The sequence below is a fragment of the Emiliania huxleyi genome, assembly GCF_000372725.1.
Source record: "Emiliania huxleyi CCMP1516 chromosome Unknown EMIHUscaffold_20, whole genome shotgun sequence".
Classification (NCBI taxonomy): Eukaryota; Haptophyta; order Isochrysidales; family Noelaerhabdaceae; genus Emiliania; species Emiliania huxleyi.
The window spans coordinates 1-12,613 of NW_005200600.1; the positions used below are offsets into that span (position 1 = coordinate 1).

General features: G+C 65.3%; 4 protein-coding genes across 4 annotated transcripts; 1 reads left to right on the top strand and 3 right to left on the bottom strand.

The window, feature by feature from the left end:
* Positions 1-1,951: 1,951 nt before the first annotated feature.
* EMIHUDRAFT_462966 (hypothetical protein) lies at positions 1,952-4,704 on the top strand (the record flags this gene model as incomplete). Its single annotated transcript, XM_005781538.1, has 6 exons — positions 1,952-2,215; positions 2,629-3,018; positions 3,289-3,376; positions 3,591-3,709; positions 3,952-4,065; positions 4,147-4,704. 6 exons carry the CDS (start codon positions 1,952-1,954, stop codon positions 4,702-4,704), a joined length of 1,533 nt encoding a protein of 510 aa, XP_005781595.1.
* A 1,898-nt stretch (positions 4,705-6,602) lies between these two features.
* Positions 6,603-7,010, bottom strand: EMIHUDRAFT_203684 (hypothetical protein; the record flags this gene model as incomplete). The annotated part of the gene is made up of 1 exon (XM_005781539.1): positions 6,603-7,010. One exon carries the CDS (start codon positions 7,008-7,010, stop codon positions 6,603-6,605), a length of 408 nt encoding a protein of 135 aa, XP_005781596.1.
* A 573-nt stretch (positions 7,011-7,583) lies between these two features.
* EMIHUDRAFT_203685 (hypothetical protein) lies at positions 7,584-8,292 on the bottom strand (the record flags this gene model as incomplete). Its single annotated transcript, XM_005781540.1, has 3 exons — positions 7,584-7,787; positions 7,926-7,955; positions 8,170-8,292. 3 exons carry the CDS (start codon positions 8,290-8,292, stop codon positions 7,584-7,586), a joined length of 357 nt encoding a protein of 118 aa, XP_005781597.1.
* Positions 8,293-8,596: 304 nt separating this feature from the next.
* Positions 8,597-9,829, bottom strand: EMIHUDRAFT_449799 (hypothetical protein; the record flags this gene model as incomplete). The annotated part of the gene is made up of 5 exons (XM_005781541.1): positions 9,688-9,829; positions 9,527-9,612; positions 9,370-9,453; positions 9,169-9,210; positions 8,597-8,827 (listed from the first exon to the last, which is right to left on the bottom strand). Coding segments are annotated over exons 2-5 (366 nt in total), but the record flags the coding sequence as incomplete, so codon positions are not given.
* Positions 9,830-12,613: the final 2,784 nt, after the last annotated feature.

A 12,613-nucleotide genomic window follows, 5' to 3' on the forward strand; every position in this document is an offset into this window, starting at 1 on the left:
TTTGCAGCAGGATGCCTCATTGTGTGGCTGCTTATGCTGCCTGCTTACGGGTTGGCTTGGAGTCAGAGGTCAGGAGTCAGCTTAAGGTTGCTTCAGTTGCTCACGGCGACGCCCAATGCGTGCGCCGGTGGGAGGGAGTGTGTGTGCGCGCGCATTGTGGCTATGTGCGCATTGTGCGCATTGTGGCAGGCTTGCTGCTGCTGATGGTGGGAAGTGTGCTCTGTGTGTAGCGCTGCGCTGGCGTGCGGCGCGCGCGTGCTGTGCGCGTGTGCGAGTTGGATTCGCGTGTGCGTCTCGCTGGGGACGACACGCTGCGGAATCGGACCGAGCCCATGCACCGGGCAAAGAAGGACGCTGCAGAAGCGGTTGGAGAGGCAGCCGGCGTCTGCCGTCACAACGAGTCCCAGCGCTGGTTGGACATGCGCGTCGGCTCGCCCGAGGACTGCTGTCGCGACCCTCCCGTCGTGCCACAGCCTCCGACGAGCTCTGCAACCGAGGAGAGTGAGGGTGCGCCTCCCCTCACTGCTGGCCTGGCTGCGCACCGCCCCACAAAGCACCCCCTCGAGCATCTCTACAAGTACAAGTGCAAGGGCGACCTTCTCCAAGTCGTCAACGCGCCCGGCGGCTCCGGCAAGACTTTAGCCTTGGCCACCCTCCTTGCGGAGCAGGAGGAGATCCGCTCTCGGTCGGCAACGTGGCAGCTAGTCGAGGGACTCGGTAGTTGTGACCCCCCTGAGTGAGGAGACAGGAGAGAGAGAGCTTTTGTGGTGTTGGTGTACGCAATAACGGGACAGGGTAGTCGTTCTCTCTAGCTCCCCTTCTAGCTCTTAAGCATGAGCTGCGCCCTGTGTCCGACCCCTTTTGCGCAGCAACACCTTAAACTTTTAGGCCCTCCAAATTCGGGTCGGAGCGTAGCGGAGTGGGCCCCGAGTTTGAAAAGGGCGACGGACGCTTGCGTCCTAGCCTCCAACAACGCCTCCCCGGCGCAGAGAGAGGGGCCCCCGGAGGGATGCTCAACCGCTCCACGCCACGCCGCTTGCGGCGGTCCTATTCCCAGCTCCGCTGAGGGGGCACTTGGAGCACTTGGAGTGCAGTCGGCAACCTCAAAGAAAGAAAGAAAGAAAACAGACAAACCCAAACGAGGGATGGGGGAGGAGGACAGGGTCCACACCTGCACGAGCAGGATTTTGGAAGGACGATCAGGGGCACAGGTGGGGCTCTCCTGCTCCTGACAAGGGAACGCTTGGCGGGGGGCATATGCTGCCGAGCCGCGCGTCCACTGTGGGTTCCGCCTCCCTTGGGGTGCACATATTATTTTTTAAATAAATAAATAAAACGGTCACACCAAACAAGGGGTGGGAGAAGGACAGGGTCCCCACCTGCACGAGCAGGATCTTGTAAGGACGATCAGGGACAGCAGGCAAATTTTTTGCGGCCCCCCGGACTTGGCCGCGACACGAGCTAATGTGCTGTGCCGCGGATCCCGAGACGAGCTGCCTCCTCAACCTGCCCCAAGAGATTCTCCGCCTCATAACCTCGCTTTTTGCCGAGTGGACGCTGGACGAGCACGGGCGCTTGTCACAGCCCGCCGTGAGCCTCGTCTGCAAGGCACTGCAACGTGCCACTTGCCCGGAAGCTGGGGTGGTGCTGCGGCTCACCGGCCTGCGTCTCAGTCGCGACGAAGATCCTGGTGTGATGTGCTGGCGCCGCCTGCTCAAGCGAGTCGCAGCCCTACGTCCTGAGGTGCCTCCTCCAGCTCGCAGCCTTCGCCCCGTCTCCTACATAACCACGCGGCCCGTCTCTGCTGATGCGGAAGTTCTGCCCGCAGGCGCTCCTGATGGAGGATTGCAACGTGCGAGCTGCCGAGCTAGGCGCCGCCCTCCCTCTCTGTCTCCCGTTCTCGGCGCTCGCCCTCAATCGCTGCCATTCTGCGGGCGGCGCCGTCCGCGAGATGCTCGAGGCATGGGCAGCTGCCACCGCAACCGCCGCCGCCACCGCTGCTGCCACCGCCACCGCCGCCGCCGCCGCCGATCCGGTCCTCGCGACGGACGCCGCCGCCGCCGCCGCCGCCGATCCGGTCCTCGCGACGGACGCCCTTCTCGTGACTGGCGCCGTCGAGCCGATCCCGCCGACCGTCGACGTCGGCCTCTCACTTGGCCGCCTCTCGCTGCTGTGCCTCTGCAACAGCGTGCTGCGGCAGCGCTGGCTCAGGGAGGTGAGCGCCAGCCCTCACCGGCCTCGACCCTTTGGCCGCCCGCCCCGGGGCTGTGCCTTCACCCCCCCCCCCCCCCCTTCTCCTCCGCGCAGGGGCTTCCACAGCTGCCGCGGCTTCGCGCCCTATTCCTCGGCGGGGCGCTCGTGCTTCCAGAGAGTGGCGCCGAGGAGGGGCAGGGAGAGCAAGAGGCGCGGCCGCTCTCCTCCCTCCTCCCACTCTCCTCCCACCCGCCGCCCGCCGCATCCTCCTCCCGCCACTTCGCCTCCCGCCACCTGCGACTCGCCCACACCGCCCGCCACCTGCCACCTCTTCCGCCGACGGCGTCCCTACGCGCGCGGCTCACCCATACCCGCCTCCCACCCGCCTCCCACCCGCGCCCCTCCGCGCCCCACCCCCCCGAATCGCTCCGCCAGGCTGCCGCCGTGGCCGGCCCTGTGCGCCCTCCCGCACCGATTGAGCCGTCGGCATTCCTCGGCGGCGGCAGCAGCTCGCTCTCCCTGGTTGAGGCAACCTTTGCAGACCCGAGCCTTGCCGCCGCGCTGCTCGCCGCCGCGCCCGCCGCCAGCCTGGTCGACCTCAGCCGCGCGGGCAACAGCGCGCAGCTCGACGCCCTCTGCGAGACGGCGACACGGCTGGTGGGTGGGGGCGCCGCCGCCGCCGCCGCCGCCGCCGCTGCGGTACGAGGGGCGGCTTCGTGCCGTCTGGCTGGGCGAGGCCCGACGCCGCTGCACCGCGCCGCGATGAGCGGCGACGGCGAGATGTGCGCCGCGCTGCTGCGCGCGGGCGCGAGCGTCGCGACCAAGGAGCGAGATCACCAGAGATCACCAGAGAGCACCAGAGAGCACCAGAGAGCACCAGAGAGTACCCTAGATCACCCGAGAGAGTCCCCGGGATGTGAGTCGTGATCGAGGCGCGGAAACCCCACATCTCCCCACATCTCCCCACATCTCCCCACATCTCCCCACATCTCCCCACATCTCCCGAGCCCCTCCTGCAGGACGAAAGGGCACATCTCCCCACATCTCCCCACATCTCCCCACATCTCCCCACATCTCCCCGAGCCCCTCCTGCAGGACGAGAAAGGGCACACGCCGCTGCATCGCGCCGTGTGGGGAGGACACGTCGCAGTCACGGAGGCGCTCCTACGCGCTGCCGGCGGCGGCCCGGCGCCCCAGATGCGGAATAGAGACCCGGTAGCCCGGCTCGAGTCTCGGTTGTGTCCGGGCTGCACGCCGACGCACTCCACTGTATTCGTCGCCCTTGTGTTCACGCGGTGCTCCAAGGCCCGCTCTCGCCCTGTGTTTGCCCCAGGACCGAGATTGAATCCCGACGGCGTTTGAGGACTTGAGGCTGGCGCTCGCGTCGCGCGATTTAGGCGCTGCTCTCTCGGCCGTGCTGCTCGCCACAAACCACGGCATGGAGACGCCACTCTACCTCGCGTCGCTGCGCGGACAGCCCGAGTGCTGCGAGGCGCTGCTCTCCGCCGGCAGCGAGGCGCCACTCTCTCCGCATCCTCAGCGCTGCTCCCCGCACCTCTTTCCTTCCCCGCATCCCTCAGCGCTGCTCTCTCCGCACCTCTTTCCCCGCATCCCTCGGCGCGCGCTCCCCCCCCCCCCCCTCCCCCCCCCGCCCCCCCCGTTCGGTGCTCTTCCGCACCCCGCGACATCCACAGACGCCGAGGCAGTCGTGACTCGCCTCTTCACGGCATTCTCGCGATCGCGTTTCTTTTTTCGAAGGCGCTGTTCGCGACCGACCGGTACCACGACGGCTACACCCCTCTCCACGCCGCCACGATCGGTCGCTCCGAGGCGTGCGTGCGGCTGCTCCTTGCGCGCGGCTTTTGCGCGCAGGCGGGCACCTCGGCCGATCTCGGAGCCATTTGGGGGCTACCTCGGAGCCATCTCGGGCAATCTCGAGGCCCTTGCGCGCAGGTGGATGCGTCCAACAAGTACTCGCAGACGCCGCTGCATCTCGCGGCTCGGCTGGGCGTGCCGGCGGCCGCGGCGCTGCTCCTCGAGGCTGGCGACCAAGACACGTCACAAGACACTTCCGAGACACCTCCGAGCAACCGCAGACACGTCACAAGACACCCCGGAGACACCTTCGAGCAACGCTGGAGGAAGCTCTTTGGACGCTTCCGTGGCGTCTTGCCGCAGGCGGGCGCCTCCCTCCTCGTGCGCGACGAGCGCGGGCAGACGCCACTCCAGGTTGCGCGGGCGCGGGGCCACGCAACGGTGGTCGACGTGCTGCTCGCGGCGGCGGCCGCGGCCCGCCCGCAGCTGCCGTTGCCGCCGCCGCGCGCGCTCAACCCCCACGCGCAGGCGTTTGTCCCGGCCGGGCGGGTGGCAGAAGGCAGCGGCGGGGCTGCCACGCCGGCCAAGCAAGGGAGGCTGGCACGCGGGCGCGGGCGCGGGCGCGGGGCGGGCTGGGGGCGAGGCGGGCCTGCGGGGCGGCGTGGTCGCCGGCAGCCGCAGCCGGTTATGGGGTAACGATGGGCCGGCGATGTGCTGATTCTGCCCCTGCTGATTCTGCGTGGGGGGCAGGACGGGTGGGTGGGGTGGGGCGGCTCGCCGCAGTTACTGTGCCCCACGTGCACGTAAAAATAAAAATAAATAAAAGCGGGCGCCGGGCCCCTCTCTTAGCCCTTTCGAGAACTCAAACGGCTGTGGCGCTCTGGCAGCCCTGAGCACACCGTTAATTTAAGACTGAACTCTTTTCAGTGATCTGTCAGTATGTGAGGTTCGCGGACACGACCGTGACATGAGCGATTAAGTTAACACGACTTTCCTGTTCCACAGTGGTCAGTGCTGTCCTCCAGGACAAGGAGAGAGAGCCTTCTCTCAGTGGATGCAACCAGGTTGCAACCTCGGACTGAGTCGCTCATCCCATGGCGGATGAGTGAGAGAGATGTGTAATAAGAGGGTTGTTTGTTTATAATTAATGACCCTTGGCCTTGCGAGAGACTTTTAGCAATACCAAACAACTCTAACACTCACACATCATTTGGGGCCTGGAGACTGATCTTATATGGTGGTTTAAAGCGGGGGGGGGGGGGGGGGCACAAATTTGGGGGGGCGACTTCCCTTGCCCCTGGAAACTGATCGGCTCTATGGGGGGGTTGTTTAAAAAACCTTGGGGGGGGGGGGGGCAATTTTTTCCGGGGGGCCCCCCAACTGGGGGGCCCCAGGGCCCCCCGGGCCAACCCTACCCCCCCCCATGGTTAAAAATGGGTAAAAAGGGGGCCCCAAATCCCTTCCGGGAAAAAAAGTTATTCGACACCACGAGACAAACTGGTTGAGGCAGCGGGAAGCAAAGCGTTCGTGGCCCCATAGCCAACTCGTATTTCTAACTGAAGACGACCGCGGCAGCGGCGGCGACGACGACAACGATCGATATACCGGCGCGTTCGTGCTTTAGCCTGTTCTTTGTATCATTCGCGAGGTCCCGCCAGCGCAGCTTATCGAGCTCCGTCTTCTCGAGCTCCGCTCTTAGGGCTTGCATGGACTCATGCTGAGAGGTACGTTCTTGAGCCGCCGCGTACTGCTGAGAACGGCGAAGAAGGCCTAGTCTCGGTGCCAATGCCATATCGACTGGAACGGACCTGGTAGCACAAGAGCGGATGTATTAGAAGTGGCCGCCCACGTATGTTTAGAAGTGGGGGAATTGGGGGGCGGCTCACCTGGTGCGGGCCTGACCTGCTCCTCGTGAGACCCCGTGACTCTCGCGCTCTCGGGTGGGAGGGGGGCGCTTAAGCGGTGTCGCATGTCGGAGTTCGGCGTGGGAGTTTGTGAGAGGATCATTCCGTGTGTGATATTGGTGTAACGTCGATCGCGGTGTGGGAGCGTCGAGAAGCGACGAGAACGACCTCCTAGTCAGTGTCGGCCGGAGGCTAGTGAGGCTGGGGTGTGCAGGGGGGGTGCTGTGCTCTCTTGTGTTTGGTTGTTGGTCCAGTGCGTCGAGAGCGACCTGGAGTCGGAGAATGCCCGCGGATTTTATGTGCCTCATCCTTTGAGGGTTGCGGTTGGTATTACGCCCAGTCGACCCTGCTCTAGGGTTGTCAAACGTTAAGAGCTGAACAGTGTTGCTAGTGTTAACAGTAACAACAGAACATCAGTGGGGTTCCCCAACAACAGTAGCTAACGTTAGGCCGGCTGAACAACAATAAGGAAGGCCTGGCAGTGACCCGCGAGGATCTCCAGCGTCCAGTGCGGGTAATACCCGAAAATACCTGGAAACCCTCGGGTATTTTCGGGGTTTACCCGGGTTTTTGGCATTTTCTGCTTGCTGACCACTGAACAACAGTAACAACAGTAACAAACAGTAACAGCTTTGGCTGGGGAGAACACTTGAACAACGTTGAGGATTTCAGCCAACAATAGTGCAACTGTTAGGGCGTTCTTCGCCGTTCTTCCGCCGCATTCTTCTTTGCCGCGTCGAGCTCGGCCTGCATGGACACGCGTTCTTCCGCCACGTTCTTCGTATCAAGCTTGGCCTGCATGGACACGCGTTCTTCCGCCACGTTCTTCGTATCAAGCTTGGCCTGCATGGACACGCGTTCTTCCGCCGCGTCCTCTTTTGTAGCATCGAGTTCGGTCTGCATGGACAGACACCGATCGTCCCGTGTTTTGCAAGCGTACGACGACAGGTGCGAGTACGACGACAGGAAATACGAGGTTGCAAGCATAAAGAGGGTAAGCGTCGCGCGGAAAAGGTTTGAGGTGGTGCCGATGTCGAGAAGCATCGAGGCGAGCAGCCAGAAGGTAGCCAAGAAGGCAGCCACAGAAGAGCCAAACATGAGAGTCGGTGAGCGCACCAACGTGGACGTACGGGTTTACAAATTCCTTAGCCTTGCGCCACGCAGCGCTTGGTCGAAGAATTTTAAAACTTGGGTTGTCTGTTTTCTTTCTTTTACACTGGGCGCGGGACTGGCGCGCACTGGCACTAACACAGGTACACCTGGGAAGAATGCAGCACCATGGCGACGAACGAAGAAAGAGCAATTAATTCCTCTTCTCCGCGCCCCACCGCAAGGCGCGCGATACAAAAAAGAAATTTACCACAACGCTCCCTCGCACTGCGGGAAGAATTTTTCTTTGGCTCCCTCGCACGACACTGGGCACAAGAAAGTCCGGTCATCCCGCCACCCACACAGACTGACACAGAGCACACAGCACTCATAGGTGGATACTGTAACAGCCAACCAACAGATTCTCTGGCGATCCTAGAAACCGACACGAGCTCTCTAGTACCTTCGTGCACGAACCTGCTTCATACCAACCAGGTTCCGGGTCGTGCGGCGTGCTTAAAGAGTACCTTCTCGCACCCAGCGTGGCAGAATTGCACATGGGCCTGGTGCTGTGTGTGTGCGCTAGACGCGCACGGCAGACTCGTCGACCTCGTCTGCGGTCGGCGCCGGCGCTTCGGCGCTCCCTCCCTCGCTTGGGGCTGCGTCGCCCGCTTTGGGCTGGCGCCGACCACCGTCGGCCGGTGCCGGTGCCGGTGCGATCTCCTGCTTGGCGAGGTCGGCGGCCTCCAACGCGGCGAGCAGCTTTTGCTGCTGCGCCGAGAGGGCCTAGACAGCGAAGGCGCGAAGCAGTTCAAGAAAGCGGCGAGGTGCGTTTGCTGCTGCTGCGCCGAGATAGGCCTCTAGCTTGATCTCCATGGCCGTCATCTCCGGGGCCACGCTGCTGCCGCCACGGGTGATGCCGACCAGCTCATTATCTGTGCCTTGCGCCGACGCCTGGACGCGATCACACGCGCCGAGTCATCTCGGGTAATCTCGGCTCAACCTCGGCTCATCTCGGGCGCGATCTCGGGTCATCTCGCCTGGACGCGAGCCCACGCGCCGTGGACCAGCCGTGCGCAGAGAGCGGCAGAAGCGGAGACGGAGAGCAGTCCCGCCTGCAGGGCAATCTCGGGTCATCTCGCGGGCGATCTCGGTGATCTCGAGAGACGGAGAGCAGAGCCCCCGCCCCGAGCGGCAGCAGCATCGCGGCGATGAAGTCCCTGCCGTCGCCGCACGCAGAGGAGGCGACGACGAGGACGGTGCAAGCGGCGAGCGAGCCTGAGGAGCCCATTACCCTCTCAGTCCGACCTCGGGCGGGCCAGGACCCAAGCGCAGGCGGCATGCGCGCCCAACGCCCCGATCGCTAGTAGCCCCGCGGCGAAGCACCTGCTCACAGATGAGAGGCGTGTGTGAAGAGACGCCGTGCCCCCTCACAGGGCGAGCAAGCCCGCGGGGCGGGGCGGCGCGTCTTGAGGATGTAGTCCGCGGTGACGACGGGCGGCGGTGCAGAGTGGTGGTCCTTCCGGCCCGCGAGCAGCCGCGGGTCCGTCGCGCGGGACAGCGCGGCGCCTGTAGCAGGAGAGGCACGGGAGCCGTCACACAGACGCGAAGGGCTGGCCGCGCCGGCCGCGAGAAGGGCCGGCGCCCGCGGCGGAGAGGGCGGGGAAGAGGAAGAGGAGCGCGGCGGACACGAACCAGCTGACCTTGTCGCACAGCCAGAAGCCGCCGGCGAGCTGCGCGAGCGCGAGACCGCCAAGGACCACCATGCCGAAGGAGAAGAGGATGCTCAGCGCGGCCGACAGGTGGACGAGCAGCCGGTTGCACGCCTGAGGGGGAGCAGGACAGGACACGCCTCTCCTCACGCCGGGCAAGGGCAAGGCTGTCCCTCGCCTCTGCGTCCCAAGCCGGAGCCCCACAGCACTGAGTGCAAGGCCCGGTGCGCGTAAGGGGGGAGGGCGGTGTGGCAAAAGCCCTTGGCTTAAACAGTGGGGCGAGCTCACGACTATCTTGCAACTCGGCGGCCGCTATCTCGGCTGCATCTCGGCTGCATCTCGGAGCAAGCCTTGCGCGACTTGTACTCGGCGGCCGCTTCGACGGCGGTGGCGGCGCGCGGCGAGGCGGCGAGCGAGAGCACCGCGGCGGCGGTCGCCGCCGCGGCGCTCAGGACGAGGCCGAACCAAAAGTTGGGCAGGAGGGGCCCGCACGCGTCCTACGGCGAGGCGGCGAGGGGTACGGTGAGGCGAGCGCCTCGACACGCACACACGCTGGCGGGGGGCGCACGGCCAAGGTGCGGCCCGCGCACGTCCAAACCCACAGCTGTACAGGCAGGCAGGAGCTGGCACGGCAGCAGTCAGAGTGCAGGGCGCGCCTCTGCGGCAGGCAGGAAGTCCATCGGCGCCCAAGCGCGGTGCGCTGGTCCCCAATGGCCCCCGGCGCGTGAATGGTCCGCCACCTACGGGAGACATGCCAAGGGACGTGTCGCGGACATGTCCAGGGGAAGTCTCCCGGGCGCGGTGGTCCCTCACCCAGACGCATGCTTTGCTCGCGGAAGCCGCGATGACGCACGCGCCCGCCAAGTGCAGCCCCGCCGCGAGCGCCGCGAGCGGGCGGCCTACGGGGAAGTTCCGCGGACGAGAAGAGTCCAAGAAGGTACCCTGAAGGTTCGGCGGGGAGAGGCGGGCTCGGCCGAGCGCTGCGGCGACGCGGCGGAGCGAGCCGGCGTGCCGATCGGCGGGAGAAGCACGGGAAGCCCCGTCGACGAGGACCTAGCTCGCAGTAGCGACTCCATCCGGATCCTCGGCGATGGCGCGAGAGGCAGGCGAGATGGCGCCGAGATGCAGCCGAGGTGCAGCCGAGGTGCAGCCGAGGTGCAGCCGAGATATGGCGCCGAGATGCAGCCGAGATCCTCCGTGGGCGAGAGCGACTATCGCTTCCTTGGGCGTGGATAGCGATAGGCGCTATCAGTGAGATGGACGACGGGCGAGGGCAAGGGGCTCTCAGGCTCGCGGTACCAGGATCGAGGCGACGAGTGAGACGGCGCTGGCGGAGAGGAGCAGGGCGGGAAGCGCGTCGAGCGAGGGCACCTCCGTCCACGGGAAGGCGGGCCCGTGCTTCTTGTACTCGGGACCCCGAGGCGCTGGAGGCGCCGGAGGCGCCGGAGGCGCTGGAGGAGCGGCGGGAGGCGCCGGAGCGGCGGGAGGCGCCGGAGGGGCGGGGATATTGTACCCCCAAGGCGGGGCTGGAGGGAAGCCCACGGTGGCATCGCTTCCCGCCACCCACCAAGGGGGTGGCGAGGGTGGCGGGGAGGGCCTCACAGTCGGCGGCGAAAGCCAAGCCGGACCGTAGCCTGGCGTTGGAACGGGCGGTTGTGCTGGGCCGTACCTCTGCCACCATGGCTTCCCAGGGTGAGCCCGCGGGGGTGGTGGCGGCGAGACCTAATCAATTTGTGATGAACTCATCAACGAGTACCAACAGGCGGCGGCACTGGGTGGAGCCGGCGGCGACACCTTCGTGACCGTGACCATGTAGACGTCGTAGCTGCCGCAGTTGTTGAGGTTCCTAGGTAAGGTGAGGTAACGTGAGCTTCTCCACACACAGAAGGCGGTGGGGCAAGGGCCAGGCTATCCCTCGCGACTAGACAGGAGCCCCACGGTATTAAAAGTGCAAGGCCCAGTGTGTCCGTGTGCGTGTGTGTGTGTGGAGGGGGGGGGGTGGGGGGGGGGGTACCTGTCCGTGCCGCACTCGCTGTCGCCCTCGCAGAGTTCGCCATGGCGCAGTCCGCACACGTCGCAGTTGCCGATGTTGGGGTTGGCGGGGCAGAGTCGGACGTTGGAGACCGGCACCAGCTGCTTGACCTCGCCGCACGTCGACAGGCAGACGAGGCCGGGGGCTGGGGGCGGCGGCGGCGGGGCGCTCGGGCAGCAGCCGCCGCACTGCGGGCAGGTTTGTAGCAGAGTATGGAATGTGGCGTCGTGACATCGCGTGCCTCGCCAGAAGTTCTGGCAGTGGACGGTAAGGTCTAAGGAAGGGACTCGGCACTGCTTCTTTGCGTCGCACCGAGGAAGGAAAGGACTCGGCGACGGCGGCGGCGTGATACCGGGAGGAAATGGCGGCGGAGAGAAAGGGAGTGGCGGCGACGGACTAGGCGGCGGGGGAGGAGGGGGAGGGTCCGGCGGCGGAGGTGCCGCCGGGGGCGCATCCTTCCAGCACAGCCTCCAACCGCGACGGACAGAGCCGCTGTCGGACCTCCACTGGATCACGCCGTCCGCCGCAACGACAGGCCGACCGCCTCATGGAAATCAATCAACCAGTGAGTCAACTCGTTGAGCCACGCCGTCCGCGCCGCTGCGACACAGGCGGACCTGCGGGAACAGGAGCAGGCTTGCGCGCGAAGTACTTAGACCCGATGGTCACGCCGTCGCAGCAGCTCTCGACGTCGTAGTCTTCGAAGGTGATCGGCGTTTGACGCGGCACGTTGAAGATCTATACACGCGCGGGCGAGGGAGAGTGGGGTGTGTTTGGGGGGGGGGGGGGGGGGTCCGCACGGGCGACTGTTGGAAGGAAAAAACGGGGGGAGACTCGCCGAGAGGAGCGTGCGAGATGGGGGCGGGTGCACGGTCGTGTGAGTGAGAGTGGAAGTGAGGGAAGCGGGGGCAGGCGGCTCTCTCGCGCCGTGCAGCGCTGGTTGTTGCCGTACGCCTGTGGGGAGGTCGTCAGGAAGTGAGGTCAGTGTGTGCGTGTGTGTGTGTGTGTGTGTGCGTGTGTGTGTGCATGTGTGTGTGTGTGTGTGTGTGTGTGTGTGTGTGTGTGTGTGTGTGTGAGGGAGGGAGGGAGGGAGGGAGGGAGGGAGAGCGTGTGCCTGGTGGCTGCCGTAGTTGGGGCTGGTGGCGCAGAGCCCCCCGTCAGTGACGGAGCACGGGCCCTGCACGTGCACAGAGACGGCGTCGGCGCCTAATCTCGGGTGATCTCGGGTGATCTCGGGCAATCTCGGGTCTGGATGTGGACAGAGACGGCATCGTCGCCTATGGGAGCTGTCTCGGACATGTCATGGACGCGTCCTGGACGTGGACAGAGAGACGGCGTCGTTGCCGCCGTCGTCAAGAGAGTAGCGCTGCTCAGCGTTGGCCAGGGTGGAGAGGTACTTGGCCTGTCATTCTCGGACGATCTCGGGTGATCTCGGGTGCTCTCGGGGTGGTCTCGACGCTGGCCATGCTAGATGCACTCTTGACAGTAGGTGCGCAAACCAAGCCACCATGGCGATGCGGTGCGAGGTGAGAGACATGAGTGGCCGCCTCCTCTCGAGTGTGGGACCTGTGCCTGTCGGTGTGATGGCTCTGTGCCGTTGGCATCTAGGCCACGTGCCGTGCCGCCCACCCACGCGGCAACGACGGCGGAGAGCGCGGCGGACGCGAGGGCGAGGCCGCGGCGGCGGGCACGCACCTATGGTAGGAAACATCAAACATCTACACAGCTCTCTCTCTCTCTCTCTCTCTCTCTCTCTCTCTCTCTCTCTCTCTCTCTCTCTCTCTCTCTCTCTCTCTCTCTCTCTCTCTCTCTCCCTCGCGCCCTCACCTCTCTTTCTCCTTACCTCCCTTTCTCTCTCTCTCTCTCTC